This window comes from Nomascus leucogenys, chromosome 12 (genome assembly GCF_006542625.1).
Source record: "Nomascus leucogenys isolate Asia chromosome 12, Asia_NLE_v1, whole genome shotgun sequence".
In the NCBI taxonomy this organism is placed as follows: domain Eukaryota; kingdom Metazoa; phylum Chordata; class Mammalia; order Primates; family Hylobatidae; genus Nomascus; species Nomascus leucogenys.
Genome location: NC_044392.1, coordinates 50,980,206 through 51,000,089, shown reverse-complemented (window position 1 = coordinate 51,000,089; position 19,884 = coordinate 50,980,206). Strand labels below are relative to the sequence as shown.

Sequence of the window (19,884 nt, the reverse complement as noted above, 5' to 3'; positions counted from 1 at the left end):
GGCGTGGTGGTGCATGCCTGTAGTCCCAGCTACTCGGGAGGCTGAGGCAGGAGAATCAAGCAAACCCAGGAGATGGAGGTTGCAGTGAACCAAGATTACGCCACTGCACTCCAGCCTGGGCGACAGAGTGAGACTCTGTCTCAAAAGAAAAATGAGGGTATTCTTTTCTGAACTGAAGGATCATCAAGTCAGCTGATGGAGACCCTGTAGATTGAACATGATAATTACCTGTATGCAGAATTCCCACTGGGATGAATATGACCACAGAGAAATGTGACAGAACATTCTTAAAGATCATGAAATTTAATTTAATATCTAGGATGATTGACCTGGATAAACCCTCTTTTACTTGCATACCTTAAAAGAAGGGAATCCTACATAAGTCAGGGTTGGGTTAGGGAATGCCTGCCTGGAAGTAGGGAGAATGGAAAAGCTGGCCTCTGGATGGGCTTTTTTAGTTCTGTTTTAGTGTTACTAGGTTTGCAAGTCCTTGTTGATATGACAGGATCAAGAAAGAAGCTAGAACTAATTTCTCAGACTTAGCTTATTCACAGTTTGTTTATTCCGCAGATTTCATTGATCAACTTAAGAGTTAGAGTTAAAAATCAAATGGGATTTCTTTCTGCTTTGAGATACGGTTCTTGGGGAAAATATTAGCCTTCAAATAAGTTGGAAAAACTTGTCTAGGGATTGAGAATAGGGGTGGGGAATGCATTCCTGATGTACTAACCATTTCCCTGGATCATTTTAGTCTTTTTTTTTTTTTTTTTTTTTTTTGAGAGAGAGTCTCGCTTTGTCGCCCAGGCTGGAGTGCAGTGGTGTGATTTTGACTTGTTGCAAGCTCCACTTCCCTGGTTATTCCCCTGCCTCAGCCTCCTGAGTAGCTGGGATTACAGGCACATGCCACCATGCCCAGCTAATTTTTTTGTGTTTTTAGTAGAGACAGAGTTTCACCATGTTGGCCAGACTGGTCTCGAACTCCTGACCCCAGGCAATCCATCCATCTTGGCCTCCCAAAGTGCTGGGATTACAGGCGTGAGCCACTGCACCCAGCCCACGTTAGTCTTTTCTTAATCTCTAACTTGTCTCTTTTTTTTTTTTTTTTTTTAGGTGTAGTATTGAGTCCTGTTTGAGCTATTGTTCTCTTTTTCCTGAAAAATGGCACTGTCAAAGAGGGAGCTGGATGAGCTGAAACCATGGATAGAGAAGACAGTGAAGAGGGTCCTGGGTTTCTCAGAGCCTACGGTGGTCACAGCAGCATTGAACTGTGTGGGGAAGGGCATGGACAAGAAGAAGGCAGCTGGTATGTACCTTTCTGCATCTTTTGTCTTAACATATAGGGTGGCCCCAAACACTGCTTTGAACTTCCCCAAAATTCTCTCTGTTGGGAACATCTAAAAAAAGGGCAGGCCATATTTTATTTTCACCTATATTATAGTGAAAATAGGCTAAATAATAATTTGCTTTTTCTCTTATTGCTTATTTTTTATGTTATTCGTGATAGATTTTAAATCTTCTTTGGCTACCATACTGAGTCACCTAAGTTAGATTTACTTAGGCAGTGTGCTTACGTCAGATAGGGCATATTCAGATTCAGATTGAACATCTCAACATATAAAAATCTTTATGAAATACATGAAAAAGCTTGAAGGAGGTAGATTTTGTTAATGGTAGTCTTCTACAACTTGCTATTTGGGAAAGGTGAGGGTGGTTATTCATCTTAAACTTGATGTTCAACGTAAACAGTTTGCTCTGACTGCACCACTTCCCACTCCAAAAAATTATAACTATTTTCACCTCACAGGGCAAGGTCATTCAATGTAAGAGAGATGAGAATCCTACAAAAAACTTAAAGTTTGTTTCACTCCTGGGAATAAAATTCCAGTGTTGGTACCTGTTATAGGCCTAGTATTACACTATGTACTCTTACCTTTCCAACCCTACCACCGCCTTTCTTCCTGTCAGATCATCTGAAACCTTTTCTTGATGATTCTACTCTCCGATTTGTGGACAAACTGTTTGAGGCTGTGGAGGAAGGCCGAAGCTCTAGGCATTCCAAGTCTAGCAGTGACAGGAGCAGAAAACGAGAGCTAAAGGTAGGTTACAATTTACTGTCTAATGAGCTCAGGACTGTTTTGAATGGTAACAGAGTTACTGAGCTTACCAGTTCACACGCTGATATCCTCTATTTAGAGCAGCAAATGTTGAAGAGAGGTACTTAGACATTAAAGTAGGAGAGGTGAATTTGTGTCATCACCATCTGAACTACCTCTAAGTTCATGGGTTGAAATATCCAAAGAAATAATTGGCAGCTTTGTCTTTTTTTTAGATAACAGGAATTTTGGTTCTCATGTTTCTCCATATTTCCTTTTTTTCCTTCTTACTGTTACTTATAAACTGATTGCTCTAAGATTTTATGTTTGATTTATTTGAGGCCTAATAAGTTGTGACTCCACTGGTACCTGAGCTGTAGACCTCATTGTTGCCTCTTTGTAGAGGTTTCTCTGCAATGCACTTGTAGATAGAATACCAAAAAATAACTATTATTTATTATATTCTTGAGAGCTTACCATTTGCTCTATGGCATATTGCTGGTCCTCTGGTGCCATGAGTGAAACACTTGGAGGAGTTGTCAGTACCCCTTAACTACTACACTTTTTATTCTGTAGTTGCCGACTGATCCTGGCCTCTTTCAGTATTAGCAGTATCAAGTAGCCTATCTTTCTACTCATTTCCCAGTATCTCTCTTTAGAAAAAAAAAATGTTCTGTGACTCCTATCAAACCTTCCAAAGTTCTTTTGATACCTTGGCTATCCCATTACTTTTCCTGAGGGAAAAGAGTGAATAAGTAATGTCTGCTTGGTCCCCTGGCCAGGCTATGGAACTAAAAAAAAAAACCAGAGAGATTTGTGCCCTTTGTGTTTGGAGCATTGTAGGGTGATCAGAGAAGGAGAGATAGTCCTTGCTTTGAAACAATTTGTAATTTGTCAGGCACTGTGGCATGTGCCTGTAATCCTAGCTACTTGGGAAGCTGAGGCAAGAGGATCTCTTGAGCCCAGGAGTTGCAGTTTAGAAGAGGCAGGGGTATCACAAAATATATATTCACGTATTATAAAATCTAAGTAGCAGTTTCATGTAAATTTTAGGGTTGGTTCTAGAATTTCAGACCTATGTTGAATTGAATTTTGTTATATTTAAGGTGGAATGATTGATCCACAGTATACACAGATCTGTACAGTGAAGATTATTGGTCACAATAGGGCATACTTCTTTTTTTTTTTCTTTTTTTTGGAGGGTGTGTCTCACTCTGTCACCCAGGCTGGAGTACAGTAGCACAATCTTGGCTCACTGCAACCTCCACCTCCCAGGTTCAAGTGATTCTCCTGCCTCAGCCTCCTGAGTAGCTGGGATTGCAGGCACATGCCACAATGCCTGGCTAATTTTTGTATTTTTAGTAGAGACGGGGTTTCATCATGTTGATCAGGTTGGTCTCGAACTCCTGACCTCTGCTCGCCTCAGCCTCCCACAGTGCTGGAATTACAGGCATGAGCCACTGCGCCTGGCCAGTAGGGCATACTTCTGTATGAGTGCTGAGGGCATGCTGTGAATGAAGTGACTACATTGGGTGGGATTAATAAAAATGGCTTCTTGAAGGAGGTGTCTAGATAGCCTTGGGATACGGGTCCCATTTTTGGTCCATTCAGGTCCCCACCCCACACAATATATTATGGGAGAGTCCTTTTTCTTGAACTGTAGGAGTTCCAGGAAGCGCTCGCCCCTGGCCGAGGATATGTCCTTGCAAAACACGAGCCCTCCTAGTGAAGAGGGGATGTCACCCAAAGCCTACCACCGGTGTGTACATTTGCTTTTTCCCATTGTCCCTTCCAGTTGGCCACTCTCGGTCCTGTTAAATTCACCTTGCAAATTAGTCATCATATTTGAGTTCCCATTGTTTGATGAAAACAAAGGGTTAATGGGGATTACTGAAGAAGAAAGAGAAAGCCCCTATCCTGGAAGAGCTTAGACTTAGTTGGAAAAACTATACTAACATTGAAATACTTAACACTTATCAAACAGAATATCAGCAATGTAATTTAACCTAATATGAACCAAGCTCTTACGTGCTAAGAGAATGTGAAACAAAAGTTTAATCAGAGTGGGATAAGGTTATAATGAGGAAAACTTCTTGGAGGAGGTGAGTTTTAGGCAGGATTTGGAACAGGGGTTGTGGAAAATTTGAGAGAAATCATTATAAATGTGGGCAGTAGCAATTGCAAAGACCTTGAGATGGGAACATTTATAAGAACATGGGAATGAAATTTGTTTGACTGGATTAGGAGAATGTTGAAGTTGGGTGAGATGGTCCACTTGGTGGAGAGTCTAGTAGACCCTGCTTCTGGCAGGTGGCTATTTGCAAGGTTGTGTCATATTCCCCTGGGAATAGCCAGAAGATGCTGGTAGGGGCTAGGAAAATTCTTCCCTTCTCCCCACAGGGAGGGATACAGCTTTTCTTTCATCTTGGGTTCCCTTAGGAGGTGTTTGGTGATGACTCTGAGATCTCTAAAGAATCATCAGGAGTAAAGAAGCGACGAATACCCCGTTTTGAGGAGGTGGAAGAAGAGCCAGAGGTGATCCCTGGGCCTCCATCAGAGAGCCCTGGCATGCTGACTAAGCTCCAGGTTAGTAATTAGGGACTGGAAGCAAAGTGGTTTTGTGAGTTGAAGAAGCAAAAGGTCCATGGGTCTGTATTTATTGTGGATTTTTTTTTTTTTTTTTTTTTTTTTTTTTTTTGAGATGGAGTTTTGCTCTTGTCGCCCAGGCTGGAATACAGTGGCGCGATCTCAGCTCACTGCAACCTCCGCCTCCCGGGTTCAAGCAATTCTCCTGTTTCAGCCTCCTGAGTAGCTGGGATTACAGGCACCCACCACCAAGCCCGGCTAATTTTTGTATTTTTAGTAGAGACAAGGTTTCACCATGTTGGCCAGGCTGGTCTTGAACTCCTGATCTCAGGTGATGCACTCACCTCAGCCTCTCAGAGTGCTAGGATTACAGGAGCAAGTCACCGCGCCCAGCTATGTTTTTGTATTTCTTTTAGTAGAGACGGAGTTTCACCGTGTTGGGCAGGCTGGTCTTGAACTTCTGACTTCAGGTCATCTGCCCACCTTGGCCTCCCAGAGTGCTGAGATTACAGGCATGAGCCAGCGTGCCTCGCCTTATTGTGATCTTGATTTGAATTAGTGTTTAGCATTTGGGGAAACTTTTTTTTTTTTTTTTTTGAGATGGAGTTTCACTCTGTTGCCCATGCTGGAGTGTAGTGGCGTGATCTCAGCTCACGGCAACCTCCACCTCCCAGGTTCAAGCGATTCTCCTGCCTCAGCCTCCGGAGTAGCTGGGACTACATGCGAACACCACTATGCCTGGCTAATTTTCGTATTTTTAGTACAGATGGTATTTTGCCATGTTGGCCAGGCTGCTCTGGAACTCCTGGCCTCAAGTGATCTGCCACCTCAGCCACCCAAATGGCTGGGATTACAGGTGTGAGCCACCGCGCCAGGGCAGCATTTGGGAAAATTTTATTTCCTGCTTTATGTTTTAGCATTCTTTGATTTGACCAGGAGTATTCCAGGTAAGGGTATTGAAATTGCCATTTACTGTGGCGAGCAAAGTGTGTTATGTACATTATTTGCCTAATTATGTCATTGAGTCATTGAGAAAATTAAATGAAATGATCAGAACTCACCTTGATGACAGAGGAGAATTTCCAAACATAATGCAAAGAAGATATAATCCACTAATAAATAATTTTAAGTTGACTTTGTATTTTTTTAAACAGGAAGTATTTGTGTTTTTTCAATTGGCATCGTTAAATAATTTTGATACCACATAAACAATAAGTGTTTCTTTTACCATTTAATATTTGAGGGGGCTAATAGAACATATACAGAAATATGGATGGGTGGATTTGCATATATGTGATATTTACAGAAGGAAAGAAATGGTTTTTTGTGTGTGTGTGTGAGATGTCTCTCTCTGTCACTCAGGCTGGAGCGCAGTGGTGCGATTTCAGTTCACTGCAGCCTCCGCCTCCCAGGTTCAAGTGATTCTCCTGCCTCAGCCTCCCAAGTAGCTAGGACTATAGGCATGTGCCACCGTGCACAGCTAATTTTTGTATTTTTAGTAGAGACAGGGTTTCACCATGTTGACCAGGCTGGTCTGGAACTCCTGACCTCAAGTGATCTGCCTACCTTGGCCTCCCAAAGTGCTGGGATTATAGGCGTGAGCCGCCGTGCCTAGCCTGTTTTTTTTTTTTTTTTTTTGAGACGGAGTCTCGCTCTGTCGCCCAGGCTGGAGTGCAGTGGCGCAATCTCGGCTCACTGCAAGCTCTGCCTCCCGGGTTCACGCCATTCTCCTGCCTCAGCCTTTCCGAGTAGCTGGGACTACAGGCGCCCGCCACGACGCCCGGCTAATTTTTTTTTTGTATTTTTAGTAGAGACGGTGTTTCACTGTGGTCTCGATCTCCTGACCTCATGATCCGCCCGCCTCGGCCTCCCAAAGTGCTGGGATTACAAGCGTGAGCCACCGCGCCCAGCCCGCCTAGCCTGTTTTTGTTTTTCAGGCAAGGTCTCACTTTGTTGTTCAGGCTGGAGTTCAGTGGCGAGATCTTGGCTTACTGCAACCTCTGCCTCCCGGGCTTGAGTGATCCTCCCACCTTGGCTTCCCAAGTAGCTGGGACTACAGGTCACCATGCCTGGCTGATTTTTGTATTTTTTTTAAAGATAAGAGTTCTGCCACGTTGCCCAGGCTGGTCTTGAACTCCTGGGCTGAAATGATCCTCCTGCCTCAGCCTCCCAAAGTGCTGGACTTACAGGCGTGAGCTACCACGCCCAGCTGATTATTTTCTTTTATTTTTTGGGGGGATGGAGTCTTGCTCTGTCACTTAGGCTGGAGTACAGTGGTGCATTCTCGGCTCACTGCAACCTCTGCCTCCCGGGTTCACGGCATTCTCCTGCCTCAGCCTCCTGAGTAGCTGGGACTACAGGCACGTACCACCATGCCCGACTAATTTTTTGTATTTTTAGTAGAGACGGGGTTTCACCATATTAGCCAGGATGGTCTCTATCTTCTGACCTCGTGATCTGCCCTCCTCGGCCTCCCAAAGTGCTGGGATTACAGGCATGAGCCATCGCGCCAGGCCCAATGATGTTTTTTATGGAGAATGGGGATGGACGTATTCACAATATATCCTTTTGTTATGTTTCTTTCTTTCTTTTTTTTTTTTTTGAGACTGAGTCTTGCTCTGTCGCCCAGGCTGGAGTGTAATGGCGCAATCTCGGCTCACTGCAACCTCCACCTCCTGGGTTCAAGCTATTCTTCTGCCTCAGTCCCTTGAGTAGCTGGGATTACAGGCACGTGCCACCACGCCTAGCTAATTTTTTTGTATGTTTAGTAGAGACAGGGTTTCACCATGTTGGTCAGGCTGGTCTCGAACTCCTGACCTCATGATCCGCCCGCCTCGGCCTCTCAAAGTGCTGGGATTACAGACGTGAGCCACCGGGCCCAGCCTGTAATTTTTCATTTTATTTTATTTTAGTTTTTGAGATGGAGTCTCGCCCTTGCACTGTTGCCTAGGCTGGAGTGCAGTGCCGTGATCTCAGCTCACTGCAATGTCCGCCTCCTGGGTTGCAGCAGTTCTCCTGCCTCAGCCTCCTGAGTAGCTAGGATTACAGACGTGCATCACCATGTCCAGCTAATTTTTGTATTTTTAGTAGAGACGGGGTTTCACCATGTTGGGCAGGCTGGTCTCAAACAACTGACCTCATGATCCACCCACCTCGGCCTCCCAAAGTGTTGGGATTACAGGTGTGAGCCACCACGCCCAGCCCTGTAATTTTTAATTTTTTTATTTTCTTTCCTTCTTTATTTATTTAGAGACGGAGTCTCCCTCTGTTATCCAGGCTGGAGTGCAGTGGCATGATCTTGGCTCACTGTAACCTCCGCCTTCTGGATTCAAGCGCTTCTCCTGCCTCAGCCTCCTGAGTAGCTGGCATTACAGGCGCCCACCACCACACCCGGCTAATTTTTGTATTTTTATTAGAGACGGTGTTTCACCATGTTAGCCAGGCTGGTCTTCAGCTCGTGACCTCAAGTGATTCGCCCACCTCAGCCTCTCAAAGTGCTGGGATTACAGGCATGAGCCACAACGCCCGACACTTCCGTAATTTTTGAATTTTGAATATATTACCTATTCAAGAAAAAATATTAAAGACAAATGTTTAAAAATATCTTGAAGCAGTTTAAGAACAGGTCTGTTTTGCAAAATGCAAGAGGAGTTGTTTGGCCATACCCTCAAAGCTTATCATTCTGAACTTCTTTAGGACAGAAGGGGTTTATAGAGACTAGTGATCAGGTCTTTGCACCATCGTCTCTTGTTCCCCAAACTAGTAGTTCAAGTACTAATATCATGATTTTTTTTTTTTTTTTTTTTTTTTTTTTTTTTTTTTTTTTTGAGGCGGAGTCTCGCTCTGCCGCCCAGGCTGGAGTGCAGTGGCGCGATCTCGGCTCACTGCAAGCTCCGCCTCCCGGGTTCACGCCATTCTCCTGCCACAGCCTCTCCGAGTAGCTGGGACTACAGGCGCCCGCCACCACGCCCGGCTGATTTTTTTATATTTTTAGTAGAGACAGGGTTTCACCGTGGTCTCGATCTCCTGACCTCGTGATCCGCCTGCCTCGGCCTCCCAAAGTGCTGGGATTACAAGCGTGAGCCACCGCGCCCGGCCAATATCATGATTTTTTAAAAAAATTAAGTATAGGCTGGGCGCAATGGCTCACACCTGTAATCCCAGCACGTTGGGAGGCCTAGGTGGGCGGATCACGAGGTCAGGAGATCGAGACCATCCTGGCTAACAGGGTGAAACCCGGTCTCTACTAAAAATACAAAAAATTAGCCGGGCGTGGTGGTGGGCACCTAGAGTCCCAGCTACTTGGGAGGCTGAGGCAGGAGAATGGTATGAACCCAGGAGGCAGAGCTTGCAGTGAGCCGAGATCGTGCCACTGCACTCCAGCCTGGGTGACGGAACGAGACTCCATCTCAAAAAAAAAAAAAAAAAATTAAGTATAATATTTTGTGTAGGTTCTGTTAGGTTTGCATGCATTATTTAAGTGGTTACACTAGACCTATAAGGTAGGTACTGTTTTTTTCCCCCTTCTAGACACTTAGGAGGTTTAGAGACTAAGTTCCCTATCCAAGATAACAAAGGCAGTAAGTGGCAGAGTTAAGATTCAAACTCAGGTTTCTCTGACTCCAGAGGCTCAATCATCACACTATATTACTACCTAATATGCTAATCTTGCTTTAGGAACATGAGTTGAAAAATTCCAATGCTCACTTATCTTGACTAAATTTTTTGCACTATGATGCAGGCAGAATGTGGTATAGTCATTCAAAAAATTTTAAGTGTCTAGACCTGAGAGCCTTGTGGGTTTAAAAACCTGAATGGGAGAAGTAAAAAGGAGAAATTAACAGTTTTTCAATTTTTTTCCTGGAGAGCAGATCAAACAGATGATGGAGGCAGCAACGCGACAAATCGAGGAGAGGAAAAAACAGCTGAGCTTCATTAGCCCCCCTACACCTCAGGTATTGTGTCTAGATTACTCTGAACAGAATAATCTTTGACACAGAATTTCTTGCCATCCACTCAAAATGAGAGACTAGAAGAGGTGACTGCATGTTTCACTTCATAATCATCTACTACAGTCTACCATAATGTGTGTGTATATTTGTGTGTATGTATGTGTATTTGTCTGCCTGTCTTAATTCCTCTGATTTCTTTTTCTCTATCTCACAGCCAAAGACTCCTTCTTCCTCCCAACCAGAGCGGCTTCCAATTGGCAACACTATTCAGCCCTCCCAGGCTGCCACTTTCATGAATGATGCCATTGAGAAGGCAAGGAAAGCAGCTGAACTACAAGCTCGAATCCAAGCCCAGCTAGCACTGAAGCCAGGACTCATCGGCAATGCCAACATGGTGGGCCTGGCTAATCTCCATGCCATGGGCATTGCTCCCCCGTGAGTGTCTATTTCATGGAATACCTTTTCATTTCTGAAGTTTGAGAAGCAATAAATACCTTTGAATGTTACTGATCTGGCTGGGTGCAGTGCCTCAGGCCTGTAATCATAGCACTTTGGGAGGCTGAGGTAGGTGGATCACCTGAGGTCAGGAGCCAGGAGTTTGAGACCAGCCTGGCCATTATGGTGAAACCCCATCTCTACTAAAAATAAAAAAATTAGCCTGGCGTGGTGGTGTATGCCTGTAATCCCAGCTACTCAGGAGGCTGAGGCAGGAGAATCGCATGAACTCAGGAGGCAGAGGTTGCAGTGAGCTGAGATCATGCCACTGCGTGGGTGACAGAGGGAGACTCTGGCTCAAAGAAAACAACAAACAACATATTGCCGATCCTCTTTTTCCACAGAACCTAGATCATTTCTCACAGTTTCATATTTCTTTTTTTTTTTTTTTTTTTTTTTGAGACGGAGTCTCGCCCTGTCACCCAGGCTGGAGTGCAGTGGCGCAATCTCGGCTCACTGCAAGCTCCGCCTCCCGGGTTCGTGCCATTCTCCTGCCTCAGCCTCTCCGAGTAGCTGGGACTACAGGCGCCTGCCACTACGCCCGGCTAATTTTTTGTATTGTTAGTGGAGACAGGGTTTCACCGTGGTCTCGATCTCCTGACCTCGTGATCCGCCCGCCTAGGCCTCCCAAAGTGCTGGGATTACAAGCGTGAGCCACTGCGCCTGGCCTACACAGTTTCATATTTCTTAGGTGTGGTTGATTAACCAGTTGAATTTTTTCTCGTCTTCCCTGTTGCAGGGTTTATTATCTTCTTATGATTGATATAACTGAGATTAAGGTTATTCATCTAATATGGGAGCTAGGAGTAGAGCCAGGTTTCCTTCCTGGTTTCAAACTCAGATTTATCCATTAAACCACATTGTGTGAGATTAGATCTGAGGTTCCTCTGCAACTGGTCAAAGATGTTACATTTTTTTTTAGCATCTGCAGTTGGTCTGGCATTCCATGACTGATGTAAGAATTCAGGGATAAGGAAAGATAGGATTATAAATTCATATAATTTATAAACTCATTTCATTCGGTTGTCCTGTATACTGAAATATCCACTTTGATATTTTTAATCAAGATACTATTGGCAGGGCACAGTGGCTCACACCTGTAATCCCAGCACTTTGGGAGGCCGAGACTGGTAGCTTGCTTGAGCTCAGGAGTTCAAGACCAGCCCAGGCAACATGGCAAAACCCCATCTCTCTAAAATATACAAAAATTAGCCAGGCATGGTAGAGCATGCCTGTAGTTCTAGCTACTTAGGAGGCTGAGGTGGGAGAATTTCTTTGGGCCTGGAAGGTTGAGGTTGCAATGAGCTGTGATTGTGCCACTGTACTTTAGCCTGGGCAACAGAGTGAGACCATGTCTCAAAAAAAAAAGATGGTATTACTCACTGATGAGATTGTTCTCTAGAATTATTGTATTGTCCTTTTGTTGTTGTTGTTGTTGTTGTTGTTGAGAGGGAGTCTCACTCTGTCGCCCAGGTTGGAGTGCAGTGATCTCGGCTCCCTGCAACCTCTGCTTCCCAGGTTCAGTAGCTGGGACTATAGGTGCCCGTCTAAATTTTGTATTTTTTATAGAGATGGTGTTTCACTGTGTTGCCAAGGCTGGTCTTGAACTCCTGGGCTCAAGTGATCCACCCGCCTCAGCCTCCCAAAGTGCTGGGATTACAGTGTGAGCCACCACGCCCGTCCATCCAAATAACTCTTATAGAGAAGGCACTGCAGCCTCGACTTCCTGGGCTCAAGTGATCCTCCTCAACCTCCTGAGTAGCTGGGACCACAGGTATATGCCACTGCACCCAGCTAATTTTAAATTTTTTGTTGAGATGGGGTCTCCTTGTGTTGGCCAGACTGGTCTTTAACTCCTGGGCTCAAGTGATCCCTCTGCCTTGGCCTCCCAAAATGCTGTGGTTCCAGGCTTGAGCCACCACGCCTGGCTTTATTTTGTTTTTTGCTTGTCTTGATGTTCCATACAGGATTTATTTCTTTGCGGGCTATTTTTCAGGAAGGTGGAGTTAAAAGACCAAACAAAACCTACCCCACTGATCCTGGATGAACAAGGGCGCACTGTAGATGCAACAGGCAAGGAGATTGAGCTGACACACCGCATGCCTACTCTGAAAGCCAATATTCGTGCTGTGAAGAGGGAACAATTCAAGCAACAACTAAAGGAAAAGCCATCAGAAGACATGGAATCCAATACCTTTTTTGACCCCCGAGTCTCCATTGCCCCCTCCCAGCGCCAGAGACGCACTTTTAAATTCCATGACAAGGGCAAATTTGAGAAGATTGCTCAGCGATTACGGACAAAGGTATCTGGCGTAGAGTATAACACAGAATTTGGAAAAAGTTAAGAAGCCAACAAGAAAACATTGTTAAATCTCTCTGTTCTAGGAAATTAGATAAATAGGTCATTTAAAGCAGCAGTCTTCAACCTTTTTGGCACCAGGGACTCGTTTCATGGAAGATAATTTTTCCCCTGGAATAAGGATCGTTTCGTGATGGTTCAAGCACATTACATTTATTGTGTACTTTATTATTATTTTTTTTTTCGAGATGGAGTGTCGCTCTTGTTGCCCAGGCTGGAGTGCAATGGTGCGATCTCGGCTTACTGCAACCTTCGGCTCCCAGGTTCAAGCGATTCTCCTGTCTCAGCCTCTCGAGTAGCTGGGATCACAGGCATGTGCCACCATGCCTGGCTAATTTTGTATTTTTGGTAGAAACGGGGTTTCTCCATTTGGTCAGGCTGGTCTTGAACTCCTGACCTCAGGTGATCTGCCCACCTTGTCCCCCCAAAGTGCTGGGATTACAGGCGTGAGCCACCGCACCCGCCATTTTTTATTTTTTATTTTTTGGGCGGGGAGGGGGATGGAGTCTTGCACTCTTACCTGGGCTGGAGTGCAGTGGTACAATCTCAGCTCACTGCAACCTCTGCCTCCTGGGTTCAAGCGATTCACCTGCTTCAGCCTCCTGAGTAGCTGGGACTACAGGCATGTGCCGCCATGCCTGACTAATTTTTTGTATTTTTAGTAGAGACAGGGTTTCACTATGTTGGCCCAGCTGGTCTTAAACTCCTGACCTTGTGATCTGCCTGCCTTGACCTCCCAAAGTGCTGGGATTACAGGCGTGAGCCACTCTGCTGGCCTATTTCTATTATTATTTTATTGTAATATATGATGAAATAATTATATAACTCACCATAATATAAAATCACTGGGAGCCTTGAGCTTGTTTTCCTGCTGAGATGGTCCCATTTGGGTGTGATGGGAGACAGTGACAGATCATCAGGCATTAGATTCTCATAAGGAATGTGCAACATAGCCTCCTCACATGTACAGTTCACAATAGGGTTCAAGCTCCTATGAAAATCTAATGCCACTGATGATCTGACAGGAGGTGGAGCTCAGGCCATAATGCAGGTAATGGGGAGCAATTGTAAGTACAGATGAAACTCTGTTGGCTTGCCTGCTGCTCACCTGTTGTGCTGCTCACCTGTTGTGCAGCCCATTTCCTAAAAGGCCACAGACGTGGGTTGGGGACCCCTGATTTAAAGCAATGAGTACTTTGAAAAATGTACTGGACAAGGTGGCTCAAGCCTGTAATCCCAGCGCTTTGGGAGGCTGAGGTGGGTGGATCACGAGGTCAGGAGTTTGAGACCAGCCTGCCCAACGTGGTGAAACCCCATCTCTACTAAAAGTACAAAAATTAACCGAGCGTGGTGGCGGGTGCCTGTAATCCTAGCTACTTGGGAGGCTGAGTCAGGAGAATCACTTGAAAGTGGAAGGCAGAGGTTGCAGTGAGCCGAGATCGCACCACTGCACTCCAGCCTGGGCAAAAGAGCGAAACTCCATCTCAAAAAAAAAAAAAAAAAAAAAAAAAATGCATTTATTTCTATAATACATAATTTTTTTTTGAGACGGAGTCTCGCTCTGTCGCCCAGGCTGGAGTGCAGTGGCGCGATCTCAGCTCACTGCAAGCTCTGCCTCCCGGGTTCACACCATTCTCCTGCCTCAGCCTCCCGAGTAGCTGGGACTACAGGCGCCCACCAACACGCCCGGCTAATTTTTTGTATTTTAGTAGAGACGGGGTTTCACTGTGTTAGCCAAGATGGTCTCGATCTCCTGACCTCTTGATCCGCCCGCCTCGGCCTCCCAAAGTGCTGGGATTACAGGCTTGAGCCACCGCACCCGGCCCATAATTTTTTTTTAGCAGATTTTACTTCCTAATTCGTTTCTACATAAGTGGAAATATTATGAAATTGAGTTTGAAAATTCTCCACATACAACTAAGTGGGGGGAAACAATTTGAAACATTCTGAGTGACTAAGGAAGGCTTGCCTGTAGTTAAAATTTAATGCAGACAGTACACCTGGAGAGTTGAATTGATTGTAGATTGAATGACCTTTGCCTTCTTTTTATCCTCTCAAACTGAGGTTTTCATAAAATTTTTTTTTTTTTTTTTTTGAGACGCAGTCTCGCTCTGTCACCCAGGCTGGAGTACAGTGGCACAATCTCAGCTCACTGCAAGCTCTGCCTCCCGGGTTCACACCATTCTCCTGCCTCAGCCTCCCGAGTAGCTGGGACTACAGGCGCCCGCCACCACGCCCAGCTAATTTTTTTGTATTTTTAGTAGAGACGGGATTTCACTGTGTTAGCCAGGATGGTCTTGATCTCCTGACCTCATGATCTGCCTGCCTCGGCCTCCCAAAGTGCTGGGATTACAGGCGTGAGCCACCACACCCGGCCATAAAATTCTATTTCTGTGTATTTACTGCAGGCATATACTGTGGAGTGAAGGGAGGGGGTGAAGGTGAGATCTATGTAAATGAACTAAGTAAAGGATAAAATAAAGCAGAACAACTGCTTTATAAGCTTTCAGAAATTATGAAGTTGTTGCGTTAGATGTAAAGAGTTCGACGGGCCGGGCGCGGTGGCTCAAGCCTGTAATCCCAGCACTTTGGGAGGCCGAGGCGGGCGGATCACGAGGTCAGGAGATCGAGACCATCCTGGCTAACACAGTGAAACCCCGTCTCTACTAAAAATGCAAAAAATTAGCCGGGTGTGTTGGCGGGCGCCTGTAGTCCCAGCTACTCGGGAGGCTGAGGCAGGAGAATGGCGTGAACCCGGGAGGCGGAGCTTGCAGTGAGCCGAGATCGCGCCACTGCACTCCAGCCTGGGGCACAGAGCAAGACTCCGTCTCAAAAAAAAAAACAACAACAAAAAAAAAAGAGTTCGACGGGGAAATGTTTTAAAATTTGGGATTCTTGGCCGAGGTGGGTGGATCACGAGGTCAGGAGATCGAGACCATCCTGGCTAACACGGTGAAACCCCTTCTCTACTAAAAATACAAAAAAATGAGCCGGGCATGGTGACGGGCGCCTTGGGAGGCTGAGGCAGGAGAATGGCATGAACCCGGGAGGCGGAGCTTACAGTGAACCAAGATCGTGCCTCTGCACTCCAGCCTGGGTGACAGAGCGAGACTCCGTCTGAAAAAAAAAAAAAAAAAAAAAAAAATTTGGGATTCTGGCCGGGCACAGTGGCTCATGCCTGTAATCCCATCACTTTGGGAGGCCAGGGCAGGCAGATGACCTGAGGTCAGGAGTTTGAGACCAGGCTGAGCAACATGGAGAAACCCCATCTCTACTAAAAGTACAAAATTAGCTGAGGGTGGTGGCACATGCCTGTAATCCCAGCTACTGAGGAGGCTTAGGCAGGAGAATCACTTAAATCTGGAAGGTGGAGGTTGCTGTTAGCCAAGACCATGCCATTGCACTCCAGCCTGGGCAAGAAGAACGAAACTCCATCTCAAAAAAAAAAAATTGAGATTCTACAAATTTTGTTTTCTATGACTCCAATTTATCTTTCTGTCTTGGATTATCTTGTTTTTAGGCTCAACTGGAGAAGCTACAGGCAGAGATTTCACAAGCAGCTCGAAAAACAGGCATCCATACTTCGACTAGGCTTGCCCTCATTGCTCCTAAGAAGGAGCTAAAGGAAGGAGATATTCCTGAAATTGAGTGGTGGGACTCTTACATAATCCCCAATGGCTTTGATCTGTGAGTTTGTTTTAGTACCTTTTTAAAAAAACAGTTTTTAATCAGCTGAGTTTAAGATTCAAGTTAATACCTTTTAGTAAAGCTATGGTTTTAGTGGGAAGGATGGTACTCATTCATTAATTAAAATTTTTAAATCCAAGAGAGATAAGTAACTGTACACAAGGTCCTGTTTTTTTTGTTTTTTGTTTTTTTTTTTGAGAGGGAGTCTCGCTCTGTCACCCAGGCTGGAGTGCAGTGGCACGATCTCGGCTCACTGCAACCTCCACCTCCCGGGTTCAAGAGATTCTCCTTGAATTCTCCTTGAACCTCAGCCCGCTGAGTAGCTGGAACTACAGGTGCGTGCCACCACGCCTGTCTGCTTTTTGTATTTTTGATAGAGACAGGGTTTTGCCATGGTGGCCAGGCTGGTCTCGAACTCCTGACCTCAGGTGATCCTCCCGCCTTAGCCTCCCAAAGTGCTGGGATTACAGGTGTGAGCCACTGCACCTGGCCAAGCTCCTGCATTTGTAAGTGATATATCATATAGGCTGTTTTTAGCTTTTGGGGTTAATGTAGGATAACCAGGGACACAATCTACAAAAGCAAAGTCTAGAATTCTTTTTGCTCTGTTACACGTTGTTGCCTGTTTTTATCGTTATTTTCCTTAATTACATTCTTTTGCTACGTATTATAGGTGTTTACATTTCCTAAAGATCTCATTGTGACAGAGCAAGGATTATTAGTTGGTAGGTGAGATAATGGTAAATATAGCATATAAGGCTGGGCTCGGTGGCTGACACCTGTTATTCCAGCACTTTGGGAGGCTGAGGGCTGAAGGACTGCTTCAGCCCAGGAGTTAAAGACCAGCTTGGGCAATATAGTGAGACCTCGTTTCTACAAAGATTAAAAAAAAAAAAAAGTAGCTGGGCATGGTGGCTTGTGCCTGTAGTCCTGGCTACCCAGGAGGCTGATGTTAGAGAATCACTTGAGCCAAGGAGGGTCTGTGCTGCAGTTAGCTATGATCATGACCACTGCACTGTTATCCTGGACAACAGGGTGAAACTCTGTCTCAAAAAAAAAAGGGTATAAGACACATTTGAAGAGCTTTAAATATATCTGTTCCATCTTTTTTTTTTTTTTTTTTTTTTTTCTGAGATAGAGTTTCGCTCTTGTTGCCCAGGCTGGAGTGCAGTGGAGCGATCTTGGCTCACCGCAGCCTCCGCCTCCTGGGTTCAAGTGATTCTCCTGCCTCAGCCTCCCAAGTAGCTGAGATTACAGGCATGCGCCACCTCGCCTGGCTAATTTTTTGTGTTTTTAGTAGAAACGGGGTTTCTCCATGTTGGTCAGGCTGTTCTCAAACTCCCTACCTCAGGTGATCCGCCCACCTCAGCCTCCTAAAGGGCTGGGATTACAGGCGTGAGCCACCATGCCCGGCTTTTTTTTTTAAAGACAGAGTCTCATTCTGTTGCCCCAGCTGGGAGTGCAGTGGCACGATCTTGGCTGGCTGCAACCTCTGTCTCCTGGGTTGAAGCAATTCTCCTAGCTCAGCCTCCTAAGTATCCAGGACTACAGGCAAATACCACCACACCTGGCCAGTTTTTATATTTTTAGTAGACAAGGGTTTCACTCTTTGGCCAAGCTGGTCTCAAACTCCTGACCTCAGGTGATCCACCTGCCTTTGTCTCCCAAAGTGCTGGGATTATAGGCATAAGCCACTGCACCTGGCCCTGCTCCATCATTCTTATACATGGCTTTAGTAGATTTTGTCTTAGGCTTTCCTTGCCCATTCTTTTTTTTTTTTTTTCTTTTTTTTTAAAATTTTTTTATTAATTTTTTTTTGCACACAAAACAATAAACATTTTCTAAAAATACATACAAACAAAAAGATGTGTATCAAACATATTAGGAAGGTTGCACATGGGAAGTCGGGGAATAGAAATGGGAGGTGGGAATTAAAATAAATGGGAGAGGGACTTTATATGGATCAGTGATAATAACTCAATCCTCTATTTGACAAAGAAGAAGGAGAAGGAAGAGGAAGAAAAAGAAAGTGGGATAAAGGATCAGAAAGGGAGGAAAATAGAAAAAATTAGAGTATGACTCCAGGGTAGACCTGTTTTGTTGTCACTGAGTTGGTTGGTTGGTTTGTCTGTTGTATTTTTCATGTTTCGCCATGTTGGCCAGACTGTTCTCGAACTCCTAGCCTGAAGTGATCAACCCGCCTCGGCCCCCCAGAGTGCCGGGACCACAGGCGTGAGCCACCACGTCCAGCCCCCACATTGCTTCTGGCCTCCATGGTAGACCTCCCAGACGGGGCGGTCGGGCAGAGGCACTCCCCACATCCCAGACGGGGCGGCCAGGCAGAGGCGCTCCTCGCTTCCCAGACGGCGGCAGGCGCCCCCTCCCAGAGGGCGGCCGGCAGAGCGCTCCTCACTTCTTCCCAGATGGGGCGGCCGGGCAGAGGCTCTCCTCCAGGGCGCAGGTGCCCTCATTCTTCCCAGACGGGGCGGCCGGGCAGAGATGCTCCTCATTTCTTCCCAGACGGGGCGGCCGGGCAGAGGCGCTCCTCACTTCTTCCCAGACGGGGTGGCCGGGCAGAGGTGCTCCTCACTTCCCAGACAATGGGTGGCCGGGCAGAGGCGCTCCTCACTTCCCAGACGATGGGTGGCCGGGCAGAGGCGCACCTCACTTCCCAGATGATGGGTGGCCAGGCAGAGGCGCTCCTCACTTCCCAGACGATGGGTGGCAGGGCAGAGGCGCTCCTCACTTCCCAGGCGGGCGGCCGGGCAGAGGCGCTCCTCACTTCCCAGACGATGGGTGGCAGGGCAGAGGCGCTCCTCACTTCCCAGACGATGGGTGGCCGGGCAGAGGCGCTCCTCACTTCCCGGACGGGGCGGCCGGGCAGAGGCGCTCCTCTCTTCCCAGACGAGGCGGCCGGGCAGAGGCGCTCCTCACTTCTTCCCAGACGGGGCGGCTGGGCAGAGGCGCTCCTCACTTCTTCCCAGACGGGGCGGCCGGGCAGAGGCGCTCCTCACTTCCCAGACGATGGGTGGCCGGGCAGAGGCGCTCCTCACTTCCCAGGCTATGGGTGGCCGGGCAGAGGCGCTCCTCACTTCCCAGGCGATGGGTGGCTGGGCAGAGGGGCTCCTCACTTCCCGGACGGGGTGGCCGGGCAGAGGCGCTCCTCACTTCCCAGACGGGGTGGCCGGGCAGAGGCGCTCCTCACTTCTTCCCGGACGGCCTTGCCCATTCTTTGTCAGCCACTGTTCCAGGGACTTATTGTCACTAAAGAGAGAACATAGCATCTATCAGCTGTGGCATGGTAGAAAAAAGGTTGAGAATGATTGCTGTGGAGAGTGTGTTCAACCATAGAGGGACTCAGTTTTCTCATCATGAAAATTATGTGTAATTTAACTATATATTTTAGGTACGTAAATGCTATTTTAGGTATATCAAGCACAAGAACCCATTATAGAGAATGGGTTTTTTCACTGTATTTCTGAGACTCCTCTCTTAGAATCATCTCTACCCACATATCGTGTTTTCTTTTCTTCCTACAATTTTAGTACAGAGGAAAATCCCAAGAGAGAAGATTATTTTGGAATCACAAATCTTGTTGAACATCCAGCCCAGCTTAATCCTCCAGGTAATGTATAGATTCCTGAGTCAAGTCTCTAGAGCAGCGTTATCCACTGGAAGTTTATACAGTGATGGACATGTTCTGTATCTGTGC

At 46.3% G+C, this 19,884-nt stretch overlaps 1 protein-coding gene across 2 annotated transcripts in view; it reads left to right on the top strand.

Moving 5' to 3' along the window:
• Window positions 1–19,884, top strand: part of PRPF3 (pre-mRNA processing factor 3) — a 35,605-nt gene that overhangs the window by 1,998 nt on the left and 13,723 nt on the right. Inside the window, exons 2-10 of one of the 2 annotated variants that reach the window (XM_030824647.1) lie at window positions 1,111–1,303; window positions 1,966–2,096; window positions 3,757–3,852; window positions 4,533–4,679; window positions 9,551–9,634; window positions 9,846–10,066; window positions 12,123–12,429; window positions 16,006–16,172; window positions 19,718–19,797. In XM_030824647.1, the coding sequence (XP_030680507.1) occupies window positions 4,662–4,679; window positions 9,551–9,634; window positions 9,846–10,066; window positions 12,123–12,429; window positions 16,006–16,172; window positions 19,718–19,797 (877 nt within the window). In that variant the 5' untranslated portion in view covers window positions 1,111–1,303; window positions 1,966–2,096; window positions 3,757–3,852; window positions 4,533–4,661. The remainder of the gene's footprint in view (window positions 1–1,110; window positions 1,304–1,965; window positions 2,097–3,756; window positions 3,853–4,532; window positions 4,680–9,550; window positions 9,635–9,845; window positions 10,067–12,122; window positions 12,430–16,005; window positions 16,173–19,717; window positions 19,798–19,884) is intronic. The other variant, XM_030824646.1, reaches the window with a different exon arrangement.